The sequence below is a fragment of the Pseudorca crassidens genome, chromosome 7 (genome assembly GCF_039906515.1).
Source record: "Pseudorca crassidens isolate mPseCra1 chromosome 7, mPseCra1.hap1, whole genome shotgun sequence".
Taxonomy (NCBI): Eukaryota; Metazoa; Chordata; class Mammalia; order Artiodactyla; family Delphinidae; genus Pseudorca; species Pseudorca crassidens.
In genome coordinates, this window is record NC_090302.1 from 99,798,771 (window position 1) to 99,819,673 (window position 20,903).

The window sequence follows — 20,903 nt, forward strand, 5'->3', positions numbered from 1 at the left end:
CCCTCCTTCCCTCTCCACATGCAGAAGGAGGCCACTGCCAAAACCCATAAACACACATCACCTGACACACACACACCACACACATACACACACACACACACACACACCACACACACACACATATAACACTCCACACACACACACCACACACATACACACACACACATCACCCCACACACACATATAACACTCCACACACACACACCACACACATACACACACCACACACACACACACACACACCACACATCACCCCACACACACATATAACATTCCACACACACACATACATACCACCCATGTGCGTACCACACACACTTATACTCCCCACCTACACACACATACACACTTGACCCCATTCAGATCTGTTCCTTTCTCTACACACTCACGGGCTTAAAAGAACACATTAACAGAAAGAGAAAAATAAATACCATATGCTAACACATATATATGGAATCTAAAAAAACAAAAAGAGGTTTTGAAGAACCTAGGGGCAGGACAGGAATAAAGATGCAGACGTAGAGAATGGACTTCAGGACACGGGGAGGGGGAAGGGTAAGCTGGGATGAAGTGAGAGAGTGGCATGGACATATATACACTGCCAAACGTATAATAGACAGCTAGTGGGAAGCAGCCGCATAGCACAGGGAGATAAGCTCGGTGCTTTGTGACTACCTAGAGGGGTGGGATAGGGAGGGTGGGAGGGAGACGCAAGAGGGAGGGGATATGGGGATATATGTATATGTATAGCTGATTCACTTTGTTATACAGCAGAAACTAACACACCATTGTAAAGCAATTATACTCCAATAAAGATGTTAAAAAAAAAAAACACGTTGACAGATCGGTTGGGAGGAGCATTCCCAGAACAGTTACTCAAATCCTACCTTCCACCCAGATAACTAAGGTGAGCATGGCTCAGGGTAAGCCCGAGGAGCATGCCTGGGGCAGGGCCGGGGTTGGGTGGGGCCGGGGTGGGGCGGGCAGACCAGAGCCCTGCAGAGCCACCTCAGGAGCCATGAAAGAGCTGGCAGACCCAGCCCAGAACCGCCCGCACACACACACACAGACCCCCCGCTGCTGGCAGAGCCTGTCTATCCGCCCAAGGGGAAGCAAGTAGGTGCCCCTAGAAGATGCTATTTTTTTCTCTTTGTTTTTCTTTTTTTTTTTTTTACATCTTTATTGGGGTATAATTGCTTACAATGGTGTGTTAGTTTCTGCTTTATAACAAAGTGAATCAGCTATACGTATACATATGTTCCCATATCTCTTCCCACGCAAGAGGGAAGATGCTATTTGAAGGGAACCAGAAATACCTTTCCCCCGCCAAGACCTCACCCCAACCGTGGCACCTGAACTTCTACCATTAAAAAGCCTCTCTTTGGGGTTAAATTTTGTTCTCTCCTGGTTGTTGTTGTTGTTTTTAATCGCAATTTCTTCCTTGGACATGAAGACAACCAAACATGAAGCCACCGACACCCTGCTCACGCCTTCTGCGAGCAAATCCTTCTCCTGGCTGGGGGAGCCTGGGGAGGGGGGCACGGAGAAGAGGAAATGAAAGGGAAGAGGGGAAGCGCTTGGCGCCCCTGATGGAGTAACTGGCATCCTCCTGTGGGTTCCAACTGCTGACCAGCGCGGCCAGGGTCACGGGTCACCTGGCCTGCCCTCCCCACCTCTCCCTGTTCCCATAGTCCCTCCTCCCGCCCCACACCCTCTCCTGGGCCATCAGACAGTTCCTCCCTGAAAGGGGGGGATGTAAGAGGTGACAGAGCTGCAGCTAAGGCCCAATTTTCATTGACACTCAGAGTCTCTGACAGCTGTTAGAAGAAGAATGTGATTTTGAAATTTAAATAACATGCTTCTGCATTCAGCTCAAGGAGACAACCTGAGGATAAGCAGTTTATCGCCCGAGCCACCATGCAGGTGGCAGGGAGACAGGCTGCCTGCTTCCTCCTCTCCTCCCCTGCCCTCTGTCCCCAAAGCCCCACCACCTCCTCACAGGGGCCGCCTCAGAGTGGGGTCTCTGAGAGGCACCAGCCGACCTGCTGGACCTTGCTCACCTTCTGCTCAGCAACCCCAGGGAAGGAGGGGCTGCGGGCACAAAGGCTCGGCAGCCCCTCAGCGGAGCCAGGGAAGGGAGGGGGGCTCCCTGGGCATCCAGCGGAGTTAAGCCAAGCCCGACCCTCTCCCGGCCCCTACATGGCCACTCAGGCAACCTTCACAGGGGACTGACTCTTGAGCCCGGGGCTAAGTTCCTCCCCACAGACCCAGCCCCAGAGCCAGGCTGTCACACTGAGCTCTGTCCCGGAGACTTCCTGGGCAGGAGTCCCAAGGGAGGAGAGCCCAGAGACGCCAATCTCCCATCTGCCACAAGGTCTCTAGTCACTGTCATCTGAGCCCACCAGGCCCAGAAGGTATGCGGTTCCTGCTGAGCCTGGCCGGGCCTCCGAGCCATGATGCTATGATGCTGCCGGGAATGTCATTCCCAGATCCCACTCTCTCCTCTTCCGAGACTTTGCTGACTTTCCCCGGGCACCGCCTATTGCTGCCTCCCTTGAGCTCTCAGGGTTACTCTACCACCATTGACAAACCACCCAGTGGGCGTCTAAGTGGTGTCCGCCTGCCCCACAAGCCAGTAAGGACACGGTCTGGTGCCTTTCAAAGCAGCATCTTACGTAGCGTCTGCACCACACGGAGATCTGGCCCCAGCTCCACCTCTTCCACGAAGCCCTCGTGAGCTTTCCTTTCCTTCTCTAAACCTCAGGGCCACCTGACAGGCGGCGCACACGGGACGCCTCAGACTTGCCTGGACCTCTTAGCCACCCTCCCTTGTGCAGCGCTAACAGCTCACACTAAACCACTAGCTCCCCCAGCCCCTGACAGCGTCACCTGTGGCCACCACCTAGGGTGCTCCTGGGCTCCGGCGCCCTGTGGGGAGCCGTGCACACGTCATCACGCATCCTTACAGGGCTCCATTTTACAGATGAGAAAAATGAGGTTCAGAGTCAAATGACCCACCCTGTGGTCAACCAGCTGGTAGGGCAGGACCAGGATTCAAACTAGGACCAGCAGGCCTCCAAGTCCACAACTGCCCTCTAGTCCAGGATCCTCCATGGATGGGGTCAGGAGCACAGCACAGCACTAGACACCCAGGGGAACACAGAGAGAGGCGTGGGTGCAGTGACACAGAGACCAACGCCCACAATCAGAGGGTGAGTGCTGTAATAAGAGCCAAGTGCAAGGGCACAGAGTGGGAGGGTGGTATCCCTCAGGGGCCATCTGCAAGGCTTCTTGGCAGGGGTAGGGTTCCCTCCTCTCCTGAGCCCCCAAAAAGGGGACCACTGGAGCCTCCAACTAGAACATCCCCGGGCCTCTCCTGGCTCCATCCAAGCAAGATGACCCACCCCAGAGGCTTGCGGCCAGCTGAGGCTGTCGCCACCCATCGCTTCTTCCTCCAACCCACAAAAGGTCCGAGCCCAGGCCTCTCGCCAGCCTCCCTGTGTCCCCACCCAGTCACAATGCAGCTAAGGCCACAGAGGCTCAGCAGTAGCCCCAGGGACCTACTGTCCCCTGCAAATCGCCCCGTCACCTCCCACTGCAGCCCCCACCCAGCACTAGCATGGGTGGAAGGCAGCCTCACGTCACCAAAAGCCATGCAACCATCTCCCGGATGCAGGCTCCAGGCCGGCCCTAGCCCAGCCGGCCAATGGCCTTTGGAGAAATCACTCCACTGTCAGTTCTAAGAAGCTACGTGTTTTAGTGCAACGTGCCAGGCACCGGACCAGGCACCTACCTGCACGTTCTCATTTAGTCCTCACAAAACCCGGGCAGGTAGGTTTTGCTATCAGTCCCGTGTTGTGTAAGAAGAAACCCGGGCTCAGAGGTGAGGCCCCTGCCTGAGGTACGCACTGAGCAGGGATAGAAGCAGGACTGAATCCCGGTCTAGTCCATCCCTTCCCTTGGGGCCTCAGTTTCCCTTTTTGTCAGGTAACGGGTGAGCTTAGATGATCTCCAAGTCCCCCTCCAGCTATAGAAAAGACAAGACATGTTTGCATAAAATACGCTCCACACCCATGTATCTCCAATGCCTGCGTCGGATGCCCAGGGCCCCGGGGGCCCCCAGCCTCACCAGAAATGCAGAGGCCGCGCTCGCTGACAGCCCGGCCCACACCACCTGCCTGTCGCTTCTCCCAGTCCCTGAGGCACAGCCCAGCGGCGACGGAAACCACTCTCTGGCCCTCCCAGGCCTTTCATCCTCACTCTGATGGTCTCACCCCACGTGGATGGAGCAGTTCCCTTCCCTCACTGCCCGCATCACCCCTCACAACCTCTCTCTGCCTGAACCATCTCTTCTTTCCCTAAGAAGCCTTTCTCTCCTCTCTCCACTTTGTTCCATCCTCTCCTGCCTCCCAGATGGGACCAGCTGGGATTCAGTATTCACGGGGTCCCAGGCGCTCGGGGAGGGAGGGACTCCACCCAAGGGACCCCTCTAGAGAAGCGTCCTCGGCAGAGGGGATGGCTGTCACTTTGCCTACATCCATCCTCATGGTCTCCTCTGTATCAACCAGACCAGTAGCCATCCCCTTCTCACTTTACAAATGTAGGCACTATAGCTCAAAAAGGCCCGACAAGGCCTCCAGAAACACTCCGTTTCCTGTTTCCAAGGGCAGTTTAAATTGCTAGAAACAGGACAAACCTCATTAACAAACTTCATTTCTTCTCCGTGAAATCTCCCTTCCCATCTATAACGCTAGGGCAGGACATCTGGATCCCTCCAACAGCCCTGTCCCCACTGTTCAGGCCAGAGTCAGACTGCTCCCCTCCCGGCCTTGGACTTGGGCTTAACTGGACACCAGGAATCCCAGACCCAGTCACTGATCCCAGCGCCTGTCTCTGAACTGAGCAGACAAGAGGGGAGGACTTGCCCTTCCCCCAGGGCCTCAGCATCAGAGAGTGTTGGGGGAGTCCCAGCAGCTTTCTTTGCCAACAGAATCCCAGCTGGGCTTTCGAAGAAGCCCAACAGAGAGAGCAGGCCAGCAGGAAAGAAGAAAACACATTCCAGGAGGCCCCGAATTCTCAGACGGTAGCAACTCGGCCCCAAAGATACAAGAGCACCCTTCTCCAAGTCCCTGGGCCCCGACTGGGGGAAGTGCGACCTAGAGGAGCCCCCATGGCCCACACCGCAGCCTCTCCACACAGAGATGGCGGCGGGGCGGGAGTGGGGGGGCATCCTGGAGCATCAGTGCGGGATCTGGGGTCCCCCAGACCAGGCTTTCCCAGGCAGCGAGCCGCAGGTGGGTGGGTGATACATGCGCCCAGATATTGACCCCTCAGCCCGCAGGGCAGCCAGGCAAGGGCCTGTGACCACCGGAGCTCCAAGCTGCTCTGCTCTTCCTAGATACCAAACAACACTGCCGTTGTCTGTGCGCCTCAATGGGGAAAAGGCTGCTCTGAGCCCACCTCCTCCTTCTTCAGAAAAGAAATGTAAGGTCCGGAGCAGGGAAGTGACCTGCCCAAGACCACCAGCTCATCTGTGGCAGAGAATGAGCTGGAATCGGGGTCCCGGCTCCCCATCCAGCCTTCTTTCAGCTGCGTGCTCCCCACCATGGCCCACTTGGTTTCTTGTGGCTGGGCCAGGGTCTCCCCACCCAGCTATGGACCAGAGTTTCCCCAGATAGAGCCGCCCGTGCAGCAACTCGAGGGCTGCTCTGGGTGGAGCAGGGTCAGCAGGGGCAATGAGGGGGAGCCTTGCCCTCACTGTGGGGAGTGGTCCCCAGAGCCCAGGGATCTACAGTCATGTGGGGCCCAGTTCCATCTGAGCAGCAGGTAAAGAATGCTGATTCAGTGAACTGCAGACCAGTAATCTCCTCATTTGTCTTGTCAACATCTTTGTCCCACAGAGTGTCAAGTCCATTATGGAAAGATTTTCTGCCGGGAAGATACTTAGTGTCAGTCCAGGAAGCAGCAGGGGCCTGAGCTCAGGTGCTGACCTCTGACCTTCAACCTTCAGGGGGCAAAAGCCAAAGCCATTTCTTCACTGGAGGTAAACCCAGTGGCTCCCGCCCAGGCAGTAGCACCTGAGCCCACGGTAGGGTGGGAAACGGGTATGTCGGGCCGCTGGGATTTCCCCATCACAGCGTCCTCGCACAAACCATCTCCTCAATCTGCTGGAGCCCCCTAGCACTGTCTCAAGAGGAGTGGCCCAAAACTAACCAGGAAATGTGAGAATCAGAATGTCTGTGCTAGGAGGGGCCTCAGTCAGTGCATCACCCAGTTCAGCCCTGTGGGATGGGCAAGGCTTGTCACTGCACCATCACAGCGCCACAGGCAGAGGCAGGATGGGAACCTCGGCCATCACCCCACTGCGGGGTATGATGATGAGAGCCCAGGGCAGGCCACTTAATGCACAGACCATCTTCGAAGTCACCATACCATCCACCAGTAACCCTGCCCACCACCAGGGCCCAAGGTATGTCCAGATGGTCACCCTTTGGCCAGTGCCTCCCTTCTCATGGGGCCCAGGATTTCTCCCACCAGTACATGTGTATCATCCTATCTCAATCCCTTAGAGCATGCTTTCTCAATGGCAGAGGAGGGTATCACCCCCAAGGGAGCAAAAACAGGCTCCTGGGTAGGCAAAAAAAAGGTAGATATAACAATGGTTTGTGGTCCTCCAAAACTCAACCCTACCTGACAAAACTTTAATACTTGGCATTTACTATGGACTAAATTGTGTCCCCTACCCAAACTTATATGCTGAAGCCCTAAACCCCCGATGTGACTGTATTTTAAGATAGGGCTTTTAGGAGGTAATTAAGGTTAAATGAGGTCATAAGGGTGGGGCCATAATCCAATAGGACTAGTGTCCTTATAAGAAGAGGAAGAGACCTTTCTCTCTCTCTCTCTCTCTCTCTCTCTCTCTCTCTCCCTCCACCCCCCTCTCTCTTCTCTCTCTTCTCTCTATCTCCCCACTCCAATCCCCCACTTCCTTCCCACCCATTCCCACCCCTACCCTGTGAGGACACAGTGAGAAGGCTGATGTCTGCAAACCAGGAAGAGAGCCCTCACCAGAAACCAAACCTGCCAGACCTTGATCTTGGACTTCCAGCCTCCAGAACCGTGAGATAATAGACTTCTGTCATTTAAGCCATCCAGTCTATGGTCTTTTGTTATGGCAGCCCAAGCAGACTAAGACAGTATTTCTCTAGTTAGAGAGAATTAACTTTTCTCCTTAGAGGGGCAACAATGAAAACAAGAAAAAGTTTGAGAAACATTGTCCTAGAGAGTTCTTCATTTGAAAGGGCTTAGGGTCTCACTGGAGAATCTTTCATTTCACAGTCTAGAGTAGTTCTTCCCAACTGGCAGCAGCTGTGCCCCCAGGGGATATTTGGCAGTGTCTGGAGACACACTGGGTTGTCACATCTTGGGGGACTGCTACTAGTGTCCAGTAGGTAGAGGCCAGGGATACTGCTAAACAGCTTACAGTGCACAGGACGGCTCCTGCCACGGAGAGAATTACCCAGGTCAATGTCGATAATGTTGCTGTTGAGAAACCCTGGCTTAGAGCAAAAGAAACTTCAGAAGGTTTTACATATTGCCACAAAGTGCCTGGAAGCCTGAGGCCTGGGGCCCGCGAACAAGCCCACCCTGGCCCCCTTTAAGCAGCACTGGTGACTCCAGGAAGCTCATCCCAGCCCCAAGAGTTCCCCAAACTGGAAGGTCCTCCCTAGTGCCCGAGCAGGGGCAGGCTGCCCTGGGTCACCTGGGTCACCCAAAGGCCAGAGGGAACAAGGCCAAGAAGAAAGAACCAAAAAGCTCACTGGGCTCCTATACACAGACCACAGCAAGCAAAGCTAGAGCTCAAATGGGTCTTCTCACTCCCCAGGCAGGCCAAGGCAGGAGTGGCCAGAGAGCAGAGGCTCTCCTCAGCGGGATTCAAGAAGCAGAGCCCCCAGGGGAGAGGGGAATTTCAGAGCAGAATGGACGATGATGATAGGAACGCCGACAACCACGGCTAATGGCTCCCACGCACTCGGCAGCATGCTGAGCCCTGGACAGCCATTGGTTCACTCTGACCTCATGACCATCCAACGAGGTAGGTACTCTCCCCTCTGTACCAGAGAGGAAACTGAGGCATAGAGAGGTCGAGTAACTTGCCCAGAGTAGAACAGCTGGAAAGGACCCAGCCAGGCAGGACAGGTGACGAAATGGGAGAGCAATACCACGTTTCAGATTCAAGATCTCCTGCACGGCAAGCTCATTCTAGGCAATTCCCTAAATGCTTTATGCCACACACAACCTTGTGGGTGGGTGTTACGGTTCCCTCTTTACAAATGAAGACCCCAGGCTCAGAGGCGCTCAGGGACCTGCTGGCAAGCCGACACCTGAGCCAAGCCCCGAGGCCTGATCCACCACCCACGGGGACCAGAGCAGGTCTGGCGAGGCCCCAGCATGAGCCCACTCACCTGAGAAGATTGAAGCAAGCCTGAAGATGTCCGAGAGGCGGGCGGTCACTGGCTCGTAGGGTGAGGCTTCATAAAACTCCTCACCTAGAAGAGAGAGGAGTGTCAGGCCCAGGCTCACATCCTGCCCAAAGTGCTGCACAGGGCAGGTTAGGAATGAAATGCTGCACGTTTCACGTGAGCAAGGTACTTCTCTCCAACCAGAGCAGGTCAGAACTGCCTAACACATCTCCCTCGTGACCTCTCTGCATGTCCCGGCCTCTTCTAAGGACTTCCGAATGCTCCTGGAAAGAAGGCACAGGGGAGCTGGAACCCTGTGGAAGGCCAGGTACAAATCCCAGGATCTGAAGCCAAAGGACCCTCCACAGTCGTTGAGTACAACTTCCTCATTTCACAGGGGAGGGCTCTGAGGTGGCCCAGAGAGGCGAAGCAACCTGCCTGAGATCACACAGCTACTCATGGCAGAGCTTGAGCTGGACTCCAGCCTCACACCAGCATTCTCTCCCATCACACCAGGCTGGCTCTGCCCAGACTTAAGGGGACAGGATTTCCCCTTTGCTTCCCACCATGCCACCAGGAGAATCTGACTGGCTGAAGGTCTGCTGGGTGGAGGCCTGACTGCGGCTCCTGTCTTGACTGACTCCCGACCCGTCTTCCCCTCCACCTGCTGCTTCTCAGCCCTCTCCTCCAGGCTCCGGGGTGCACCAGAGGCTCGGGGAACAGACAAGCAAGCGAGTGACAGGAGATAAATGACACAAGGCTGCCCTGGAGACCCACCACCACCTCAGCGGGACTCCAGCCTCCTCTGCCGATGCCTCGGCAGCAAAGGAAATATCCTCTTGAGACATGACGGCGAGGAGAAATCAATGGATAATCACTCAGACTGTGTGTGTGTGTGTGTGTGTGTGTGTGTGTGTGTGTGTGTGTGTGTGTGTGTGTGTGTGTTGAGCAGGCGGGGGAGACAGATGATGACCACAGCCTCACACACTGATTTCCCATCCACCCGGGGCCCAGTGTCATGGGTAAGTACCCCCGCCTAAAGAGCAGCACGTGGGGCAGCACTCCTGGGGGCCACCTGCAGGAAGGAGCCGGCCCCCAGAAGAGGAGCCTTGGAATCTGCTTGCAAGGGGCTCGTTCAGCCAGGCCCCCAAAGTCACCCACAGGCTAGCCCTCAAGGCTTAACCAGCCCTCCGCTGGTCCACGGACCAGGCACCTGTCTGCTATACCAGGCAGACCCCCCAGAGAAGGGTACAGACCCCCCAGAGGACGTGGAGGAAGAGCACACCCCCTGGAGAAGCAGCCCCGCCCTTCACTGTACCTCACAGGAGCACCTTGGGCCCTGCCACACCCAGCACACAGGGCACCTTACGCACAGGGGGTGCCCACTGGTACCGGCCAACGGACCTAATCCAAAGGTTACCCTTTCCTTCAGGCCTGTCTCCAATCCCACCTACCCCTGGGGCATGCAGGGTCCTGGCAGGCCTGCATGATCTCAGCATCCTCCACTCTACCCACCGGCACTGGAGAAACTCCCTGTGGTGGGGTTACCAGCCATGCTCTCTGCTGCAGCCAAACAGCACAAGCGTTTAGGAAGCACTTTTGCAATAAAGATGATGTTGTATTGTGCTGCCTTCGTGCCAGCACTATTAGAAGCGCTTCAGATGTACTAACTCATTTAATCCTCTTAATTTCTCTAGGGGATAGGCACTATTATTCTCCCTATTTTACTGATAAGGAACTGGGGCACAGAGACACTGAGGTACTTGCTCGAGGTCACACAGCTAGTAAGTGGCAGAGCCTGGTTTCAAACCCAGGAAGTTGGCTCCAGAGTCCAAGTTCTTAACCATTATGAATACTGTCTCCAAAAATAAAAAGTGTTATTGAAACCAAATTGTTCTTAAACAAGTACTACTGTTGCTTAACTTTTCACAGAGCAACCTTCTGTGGGCTGGACTGCTCCCCCAGAGCAGGGTCTGTCTGTCCCTATCGCATCTGGCATAGCACCGTGCCTGGGTATGGTTAGTACGATTGACTAGGAGGCGACAGGGGATGGATCTCTGGGGGAAAAGAGCCTCTTCCATGACCGCGTGGGAGGGGCCCGTCCTATTTAACTCAACTTCCATCTCCTGCTCCTGCAGCGGAATTCACCAGCAGGAAACCCGAGACCTGCCTGGCAGCCAGACTGAAGCCAAATGCAGGATGCCAGATTCCGGGGCCACGACCTGGGAGAGGACACGTAGGAGAGGCCTCGGCGCTTCACGTTGGCAGGACCAGGATGACCCTGAACTTCAGCATCGCCTTTGGAGAAGGCAAGAAGCCTGGTCCCCTGGGCAGCCAACAGTGACAGCCCTACCGTGTAAATACTGGTGGTTACGGGGGTGGTGATGGCAGAGGGGAAGATGGGCCCAAGGCCACAGCTCTCCCCCAGGGCAGTGGAAAGGGGTCCAGATAAGGAGTCGGGGGCCTGGTCCCACCAGCTGCTTGCTGTGTGCCCTGGGAAGCCCCTGACTCGCCTCCCTGCATCTCAGCTTCCCCGCCAGAATGATCCCGAGGCCCTTTGCGGTTGGGACTGTCTAGGAGCCTGGCGGAGGCCACAATCCTGCCACCGCCGGCTCTGCCCACACGCTGAGAGCCTCAGTCTGCACCGCGAGCTCAGCCTCAGGTAGAGGCAGAAGGTGGAGCCGAGTCTCCGGGGAATCGCAGCAGGAGAAGGCAGAATCTAAGTGCAAACCCACATGGGTCTCTCCTCTCCATGATCCCCCACCCCGGCCCAAGCCAAGTTATTAAGAGTCTTAAGGAATAGGGAGGGTGTGCCTGCAGCCTCCCCAGGAGCCCACTCACCCCACACCAGGAATAGCCCCCTCTCAGGAAGATTCTGTCCCTCAGAGGAACACCACCTGCTGTTAAAAAGCCTCTGGGTTCCTCCAGTCAGCCCTGGATGGAAACCACCTCTAGCCCCAAGACCCAGGGGGAGGGGACTGTGCAATCTGCAAGGGGTGGGGGCCAGGGGTCTGAGGAAGGAGAAAAGCAGGGGTCTGCCTTTCTAGAGTGGGACCAGGGGAAGGGTCCCCCAGCCAGTACACACCAGCACAGGGACCACGGCTTCCCCAGTGCTTTCACCCTCTGAAGCACACAGTAGATGCTTAACAGATATTTGTTGAGTAAATGAACCAACAAGCCATCTCAAGCCTTGGAACGGGGAGAGTTTACAGTCAGGCCCTCCTGGGTTGAAAGGGCCTTGAAGACACAGCAGGAGGCAGCATAAAATGCACATTATGCTTCTTGTTATCATCAAACTGCCTCATCGTCCCGGCTCCGAGCAAGGTCCCGGGAGCCCTGATGCGGTGCCCACGGAGCCAGTCCGATGGGAAGGTTCTCAGGCGGCCCGCCCAACTCTCTAGCCGGCAGCTCTTCCATCCCTTTCCTGTCCATCCTGCACCCACAGCAAGCCCACCCACCTTCCGCCCAATCCCCCTCGGGCTGAAACCGAAGGCTGTCAGAAAGAAAGCAAAAACCTAAACAACCCAGCTGGCTGAATCGGGGCCTTTAATGTTCTGGGCACGGAGTCTGCTAGTGTGGCGGGCAGGGACACGGCTCCTTGTCTCACGGAGAACAGAGTGCCCGTCTCTGTGGCCGGCTCCCTCTCTTTGCTAACTTCTAGTTCTAGGACTCCAGCATTGCTAGCAACGGAAGAAGTGACCACCCGATTCATGAGGAATTACTTTGTTACTAATGGTGGTAACACTATTAATAATTCCATGCCCGCTTATTCCTATTTTCAGGGCACATTTGAACCCTCGAGGCCACTGCTCAGGAACCTCTCGATATCCAGGCCCCACCCCGGGCCCAGTTTCCTCCTCCCCCTCCAACAGCTGGAGGCGGTGCTGCCCCTCAGATCCTAGGCTGACGCCTCCCCGCCCCCAAGGGCACAGATCCACAGAGCACCCCTCTCTCTTCTTCCCCTCAGCCTCTCCATCACTTCTATCCTACCTTAGAATTTAAACTGCTCGACTCTCTCGCATCTTTAAAAAAAAAGTCATCCTTTGTTCTTCTCCCATCTTCACACCAAAATTCAAGAAGTTGGCCACAGTCATCACTCCCCTCTCCCCGGCTCCCAGGCACCCCCTAAGCAGGCTTCTGCTCCCAGCAGCCACCTAAGGCGCTCACCCCAAGGGCATCAGGGACCCTTTCCGAAAACCCCTCTCCTGCTGGGCCTAAAGTCTTAGAGGCTGGTGACCCTCCTTCCTCTGAGAGTGAGTCCCTCCCGAGGTATCCTACTGTCCCTCTTACCTCACCCCCAGAGCCTCCTTAGTCCTCCTTGCAGCCCATCTTTAAATGGCAGTGGTCCTGGGGGCTCTGTCCCTGACCTCCTCCCAATGTGACTGCACCCACTCTCTCGGCCCCAGTTACCACCTGCAGTCTGCTGGCGACTTCTAAATCCCTATGTCCCGTCGCTCTTCCTCATGTGACCCCCAGCCCTGCGTGCCCAGCTGTCTGTAGGGCGGGGCCGATGAGAGGCACACACCCCAGAACAAATTCACATCTCCCAGCCCTCCCCCCACTCAATACCTTCACTGTGACCAGCCCCATCATGCACCCAGCTGCCCAAGACCGAAAACTGGGAGCCCCCCGACTCCTCTGACCCTTCCCCAAGACCTGTTGCTTCTACCTCCTGGACAGCTCTTAGATCCTTCTTTCCTGCCACTGTCCTCATTCAGCCGCCAGCATTCCTGGCCTGTATCACAGCAGTGGCCTCCGAACAGTCTCTCCCATCTACTCTCTTCATTGGAACCACATGAACTTTGTCCTGAAGCACATATCCATCGTGTAAAACCTTCCAGGGGTGCTGCCCACCAGATCCGTACCCCTCCCATCTCTCCTCCCCCATCCCCACTTGCACCCGCCTCTACCACACTGAGTTACCTGAAGGTCTGTAAGTGAGTTCCACTAACCTGAGTTACCCGCAGGCCTTTGCCCAAGCTCTCCCTCCACCTCCCATACTCTCCCCATACACCTTCCCCAGGTAACTGCAGCTCGTTCTTGAATCTCAGCCTGGAGGCTGCCTCTTCCAGGAAGGCACTTTAGATTTTGTAAGAAGGGGTTTGATGCCCCTGCTCAGTGATGCCGCAGCACCCAGTGCTTTCCACTCACATCACCAAATAACAGATAACTGTCACCAGATAACTTCTCTGCATCCCCCCCGACCATGAGCTCCACGAAGGCAGAGGCTGCCTCAGCTGTTCTCAACTGTTGCCACAATGCCTAGCAGCTGGTAAACTCTCAATAAACAGTTGGTGCATTAATAAGTGAATGCCTGACCCCGGTGGCCAGCAAATCCTCCACACCCCAGTCTGGAGGGGGAGGAAATGGGGAAGGTGGCTGTCCGGGGAAAGGCTTACAGGTTCTGCCTTGGGCCTTGGAGGCGGGCCTGCCTAGGGCTGTGGGACCTGCTGCCTTCACGCCGCTCAGAGCTCTGTTGAAGGTGCCTAGGCCAAGCCCGGGGTCAGGAAGCCACCTGAAGGGCAGGCCTCCTGGGAGCAGGAAGGCAGGAGGGGGGCAGCAGGGAGCGGCAAGGGCTGGGTTGCTCTCGTGCAGACCTCACAGCTCCACCTTCACGCCGCCTACCCCTTCTCACTCCTCTGTCCCCACTTGTCCATCCACCTGGGTACCCTTGCCTCACCTTCTCTCGTCACAACTGCACACACACGGCCGTCCAACCAGCCCCGGTTTACTTCCCCTCCCACCACCTCACCGTCTCTCCTCCCCACCTCCTCCTTCGTCTGCCTCTCCAACAACAGCTGCCCTCCTAGGCTGGGCAGCTACCTGCTCTGGGGTCTAGGTTCCCAGGAAGGTGGAGAGAGAGAGAGAGCTGTGGCCACTCTGCCCCGTTACCAGGCCCTCCCGCTGAACCTGGGCCCCAGGAGGCCCTCCCATCACCCCACCCCCAGCGTGCCTCCCATCGCGGCGGGCGGACTTACCCTCGGTCAGCCCCAGGTGGATGCTCCAGTAGATCTGCAAGCACTGCAGCTCCTTCTTCATGCCCCGCTTGCAGCGGCAGTCGTACAGCGGGCTCTCCTGCAGCACCTCCAGGGCCGCCTGGCACTCCTTGTTGGCCAGCATGGTGTTGCGGTCCCTGCCGGCCAGGCACTGGCGCAGCGTGCGGTAGCGGGAGCTGCAGTTGGATTCGGCCGCGCACAGCTCATTGGCCCGGACACAGTCCACTGGGGGGCGCCAGCCGTGAAGCTCGGGGCCCTGCGGGGAGGAAGGGCTGGCCAAAGAGCGGAGGGTCTCGTCTGGGTGGTGGGGAGGGAAGACAAGCACGAATGAGGGCCGCAGTCTCCGACCCCAGAGGCAGGCCTGGGGGCTTGGGCCCTTCTGGGAAAGTCACACCCATTCTACTCGGCACAGCAAGGCCGACTCAAGGCTGCCTTCCCCAACAGACAGCAGGTCGGAGGAAGGGCTGCTAAAGGGTCCCAAGAGTCCACCAGCTCTCCTCAGACCCAAAGGAGAAAAGCTGCCCTCTGCCCTGGTCCTACCAGACTCTCTTCTGGTTCCACTCCGTAGCCCTGGGCCCAGGAGCACAGGAAAGCCAGAGGCCCCAGCAAGACCACAGACAGTCTAAGATGCCAGGAAGCCAGAGAAGGATGCCACAGCCTCAGCAGAGAGCTGGCGGCTGCAGGGCCTCCTGGGGTGGGCCGAGGGGGCATCTCACTTTCAGAGCACCCAGACCTCCTCCCAGCAACCTCAGGTCCAGCCAGAGGTCCATCCACCACAGCCTCTTAGAGGCCGGAGTCAGCCCCTGCACTCTACCCTGGGGAAACTGAGGCCCAAAGAAGGGAGATGACAACTCAAGGTCACACGCAGGCCGAAAATGCCCCTCTAACCCCCCAGTCTACCCATTCTGAGTCCCCAGACTTCCCGAGGAGACAGGGAGAGACAAGCATGACCCCATGGTCTGAGCCCAGAAGGAGGCGCTCCTCCAGGGGGGCTCAGCCCTCCACACCCTCCTGTCCCACAGTGCAGCCAGAGACAGAAAACGTACCCTACGGACAAGTTCCACCCCAGGCCCCGCCAAAGAAAATGCTGCAGACCCAGCAACTCCATCCCACCACACCTCCCACCCCCACACACCTCCCTCTCTCCCTCTCTCCCTCTCTCCATCGGGCTGTCTCTCTCCCTTTCTCTCCCCTATTTCTTTTTCTCTTTCTTTCCTCTCCTCCCCACCCTCCCCGAAACCCTCTCCCCTCTGTCTCCCCTTTTTTTTCTTCTTTCCAGAATGGCCTCGCACACAGCCCCTTGCCTCCCCAACGATGAACAAGAAGGAATCAGCCCACCCTCCTCACCCACGGCCTCAAGTGTCCAAACCCACGGTCCTCGGAAGGGAAGAGGTCAAGTCAGGAGATTCGGAGGGGAAGGGCAGGGAAAGAAAGGGCCGCTTGGTCCTTTCAAAAGCAAGCTCCCAGAACGGCTTCCTCTGGACACAGACCTCCTCCCGGTCTCCGGGTCCTCTCCAAGCCCCTCACTCAGATCCTGCCCCACAGAAAACCATACCATGGCCCAAAGCCAACACTGGCTTTTCCGAGACCCAAGGAGTGATCTGGGGGGGTTTTCTCCACTCCATCCTGCCCCAAAACATAAAAAGATCCTAGGGAGAAGTCCCCCACCCCCACCCCCTGTCCCCAATCGCACAGAATCCCCTCCATCTCTACCCAGAACCTCCACTTCTCACTCCTTTCCCCAAGGAGGCCCAGCTCGAGGGGCAGCTACCACAGGGAGACAGCGACACCTAGAGGCAGAGTGCTGCACCGCGAGCCTGTCACTCCCGACTGAGTGCCGAGGGGAAAGGAATCAAGGAATGGGCTCCTGGAGGGCCAGGCCTACCCCACTAGGAGAGCAAGGGGTGGGCCTGGGTTGGAGAAGCCCTCAGGGTCCAGAGCAAAAGACTTCCCTTCTCCTCCTGACCACACCTCTGCCTCAGGACAGGAGGAGCTGAAGGCTGTGGCCAGGCTGGGACAAGACCATTGAAGAAACCAGCATGGAATGTGGTCATGGACAGTGGGGCATCTGCCCAGGTGTGGGTGGAGACGTGTCCTCCGCCCGAGCCCAGGAAGCAGCTTTACTGCCCGGCTTCAGCAAAGTCCTGGGTCTCTGAGCAGGACTCGGCTGTATCTGGGCCACCCAGGAGCAGCTGTGTTGACCCAGCCTCACTGGTACCTGCTGCCCCACCTAGCCAGCCAGGTAGCCAGCCTGCTGGAGCCTCAAGACCGGCCCAGCCCTGGGCCTTCCACTGACTCCGCTCACCCCAGCATCCCAGCAGGCATCTCCCCTCCCCCGTTGGCGTCACCTGAGGCTGCACTGTCAGAGGTAAAATGAGAAAGGGGCATCCTACCCAGGCTTAAAGGTCAGGACCTTAGCCTAGGGAACTGGGGCAATAAGGAGCCTTCCTCCCTGCCCTACAGGTGAGGTCTAGAGCCCCAAGGGACGATCCTTATAGAATCCTGGGCTTCCCTCATCCTGCCAGCTCCCAGGCAGGGAAACGCTCTGTAGGAGGGCCGGTGCATCTTCCAACCAAACTCCCTGACTCTTCTAGTCGGAGTCATGACCCCCAGAACCAACCCAGCCAGAGAAAGAAGTCATGGCAACTCGGTGCCTTTGGCCAAGAATTCTAGGAGAGTAAAGGTTGGAAGGTATCCTGGTGATGTTTCCAAATTCTAGATCAGGAGAAAACTCAGATCCCTCAAGGAAAGCAAAGACATGTAGAAGAGCTTTTAAAGACACAGAAGGACTGAGAGGCCACACAGAACTACAGCCACCCTCGTGCATCAAATGCCCCACAAGAGCTAGAATGCCAGGGAGAGGTGGGCCCTCGGACCAGCCCTGATCCCCACCCCCAGCTCATTTTCTCCCTGAGCTTGTCAACACTGGAGGTCAGACAGGCTGGGCCAGAAAGGCCTCTCCAGCCGCAGACCTCACTAGAACCTTGGGAGGGGCTCACCGAAGGCCCCTGCTCCTAGGAACATGCTTCACTCTACCCCCCCCCCACTGAAAATGCCCCCCACCTCTCAAGCTCCAGAAAAGTCTCTCCCCCAAGTGGAATTTCCAACGAACTCCCAACTATGGGTTCCTTGCCAGGAAAGGGCCCTGGTGCTGAAATGTCCTTAGCACCAACCTATCCCTTGTTCTCGACTGGCCTAACCCAGAGCCTTTCAATGCCCTGTGGTCACTCAGTTAACCTCACACCCCAGCTTCGGAAAGGGGCTTCTCATGGGAAGGGAACTGAAAGGCTGTGACCAAAGAGGATGCCGACAGCACCCTGCTCTTTTCCTGCTCTCAACTCCCCACACGCTAGGGTCACAGACACCTGGGAGGACATCTCTGAACGGGCCCCCTACACATACACAGGAGAACAGTCTCTCCTCAGGCTCCTCAGCTGGGACAAGCCTGCCTGCAGCCTGGGGGGCTGGGCCTGGAGGTGACTGCCGGGCCGGCACTGCTCTCCTCCACCGGGGGACGGAGACCTGGAAGACCTGCCGGCCCAGGGTGTGCGCAGCTCAGGAGCAAGCAATCTGGCTGCTTTTCCTGAAATACAATTTTCTTTTCTTCTTGGCCCTGCTCATTCTTGGCCCCAAAAAGCTGCGTTTTTTAACCAGCAGTAGGAGAAAAGGTCAGGTTTCGTAACAGCCCCTTCAGAGAGAGAGGATTGCCGGGAAAGGCCGCAGGAGCACAGTAGGCCAGGAGCACCGACCCAGCCTCCTCCCTCAGCCCCTCCCACCCCGAGAAAGCTGCCCGGAGAAAAGCCACCTCTGGCTCGGGAGGCTGGACCGTGAAGGCCACACCCTAGAGCTCAGCCTGGCCCCCTGGGGAACTCATGCCTGTGGGAGGGGGAAGAGGAGGGAACTGGCAAAGGGCCCAGGCCCCAACCAACATCGATGGGACTGGAAGCCCCCGTCCTAGTCAGGATACTTCTTAGACACCCCCCAGCAAGTGTTTCCGGGATCGGCACCTACCTCCCCAGGCCTTCCCCTCTCCCCTCCTCCAGGAGGGAAAGGGTGCCCTCGTGACCCATCTGGGCAACCTGGCTCACCGCTGGCTACACAGCAGCCCAGGGTGGCAGGAGCAGTACCCACAATGAAGCAGATGTGTGCTCCTTCAGAGCGCGCGCGCGCGCGCGCGCGCGCGCGCGCGCGCGCACACACACACACACACACACACACACATACCGTTAGCCTGCTCCCTCTCTGGAGCACCTACTGGGGCAGCAGCCTTGCCTGGGACTCCTGGTTAGCACACAGCCTTGCAAACACCCACTTTTCTTCACCTCCACCCCCAAGAATGCTCCCTCTATACCCCTGTTTCCCAAGCAGCTGAGATTTTGTGTAGCATAAAAAGGGGATGCAGGGTTGGTAATTCGGGGTGCAAAAGACACTGCCGGGGTTCAGGGGCACCAGGCAGCCCCTGCTCGCTGCCCTTGGGGGAGTGGGCTTACAGAATGAGCAGTGGTCTTTGTTCAGTCCAGGATTCTCCCCTCACCCCTCTCCTTCTTCACCCAAGGAAGCAAACTTTGGCCTCCCTCCCATCTCTTCCCACCAGCTATGGGGTCCCCTGCCCCAGAGGTGGCCAAGGGAACACACTGAACAGCGGCTAGAAACACTCCACTCCCGCCCACCCACCTGGCTCGGGTCTGGGCGGGAGGGAGGGCAAACGGTGGGGAGAAACTTGAAAAGTGTTCCAGGGAGTGGAGCCGCTAGGAAGGGGTTCGGAGAGTGGGAAGCGGGGTGCATTTTCCAGAGGTTGATTGGCAGGTGGGGGATGGCTGCCAGGGCTGCCCCCACAGATGTCCAACCGGGAGCTCCTGGAGAAACCCATGTCCTCTACCACGATCGACTCAGGGAACCGCCGGGAAAGGTGGGACTGGCATGATTTTCCTTTCCACGACACTGAGCCTCTCCCCTCCCTTCTCTCTTCCAGATCAAGAGTTGGATTTTATTTTTTTTCCTTAAGTTGCCGCAATTTGAACCCATTATTTTGAGGGAAATGAGCGCTATCACTGCGTGTGAGTGAGCGAGTGTGTGTCTGCGTGCGTGTGCGCGGGGATCGTCTGGGTGTTATAAGTCTCCTTGCCAATCCCCCGCGTAACCAGCCAGCCGCGGCTCCCGTCCCTCCGCCCGCATCCTCGCCGCCAGCTCCCGTCCCTCCGCCCGCATCCTCGCCGCCGGCCCTGCTCGGTTCCCCTACGCCCGGGCCCGGCTCGCCCCGCCGCGCGCTCTCCCCGCGGTCCGTCCCCCGCCAGCGCCCCGCTCGCCCCCCGCGTTCCCGGCTGCTCTCCAGCGCTCTAACGCACTGCCCGCGTAGCCCCCGAGGCTCCGGCGGACACGCTGCCCTCGCCACCCGCAGATACTCACCTAAAAAGAAGAACAGGCAGAAGGCGTTTGCCAAGATCATGTTAAATAAATCCCACAGTTTTGTTTTGTTTTGTTTTTAGTCTTTCTCCCTTGGATTAAAAAATAACAACAATAATAATAATAATAATAGCCAAGCAGTGATAATCGGCCCCAAATCCAATGCGGAGATCCCAGCTAGTCCACCCGATGAAGATCCTGAGTCCTGCGATTCTCGCCTCTGGCTGGAGGAGGTAGTGGAACGGAGGGCGGTGGGCGGCCTCTCGACGCCCCCCTTGCCCACCAAAATCAAATATACACGTATTCGGATGTATGTCTGCTTTCCAAGCCGACAGCCGGTCCTCAAGTCTGCCCTCCCCTCAGCTCATCCGGGAAGGCGCGAGTCCCCACGGGTCCGATTCCCCTGCGCTTCCCGGGAGGGGACTGGGGAGGTGGGGGAGAAGCGATCTGAGAGCGTAGGGCTGGAAGGAAGCGGCGAGGGTGGGGGTCAGAATAAAGCGCAAATAAGAAAGAAATCCACCGACGGGTGTTAGCGCCTAGGAACAAACCAGCGGGAGCTTCGAGGACCAGAGACCGGAGTCGCTTCTTTCTCACAAGACGACGGAAAGATTTAAAAAAATCTTCTCCCGCTAACCCTTTGCTCGTGTCACTTTTTTCTAATATAATTCCAGTGACCGTGTGTCTCTGCGTGCGTGTGTCTTTCTCTCTCCTCTCCCTCCCTCTCCTCTCCCCAGCTCTCGCTCTTTGCTCCCGCTCTCTCCGGCTCTCCCTCGCTCTCCTCTCCCTCCCCCTTCTCCCGCTCCCTGCTCCTCCCTCCGCCCGCCCCCTTCCCCCTTCTTGGCTCCTTCAACGGGGCTGTCGCACCCAAGCCCCTCTCCTCCGCCCGGGGCTCGGCGCTGGGGCTCCCAGGCGCTGGCGGCGCGAGGCGCGGGCGCGCAGCGGAGCAGCGACACTCTGCAGCGGCGGCGGCGGCGACAAGGCGGTGGCGGTGGCGCCGGGGAACGTGGGCCGAGAGGAGAGCTCCGCCGCTGTCTCCCTCTGG

At 57.4% G+C, this 20,903-nt stretch overlaps 1 protein-coding gene across 3 annotated transcripts in view; it reads right to left on the reverse strand.

The window, feature by feature from the left end:
• GFRA2 (GDNF family receptor alpha 2) overlaps positions 1–20,655 on the reverse strand; it is a 96,735-nt gene extending 76,080 nt beyond the window's left edge. The window contains exons 1-3 of one of the 3 annotated variants that reach the window (XM_067745070.1): positions 19,865–20,655; positions 14,441–14,714; positions 8,466–8,549 (exon numbers count right to left, since the gene is read on the reverse strand). In XM_067745070.1, coding sequence (XP_067601171.1) covers positions 8,466–8,549; positions 14,441–14,582 — 226 coding nt within the window. In that variant the 5' untranslated portion in view covers positions 14,583–14,714; positions 19,865–20,655. Of the gene's footprint in view, positions 1–8,465; positions 8,550–14,440; positions 14,756–18,469; positions 18,608–19,864 lie in introns of those variants that run through there. The other 2 variants (XM_067745067.1, XM_067745069.1) reach the window with 2 other exon arrangements.
• Between the last annotated feature and the right edge of the window lie 248 nt (positions 20,656–20,903).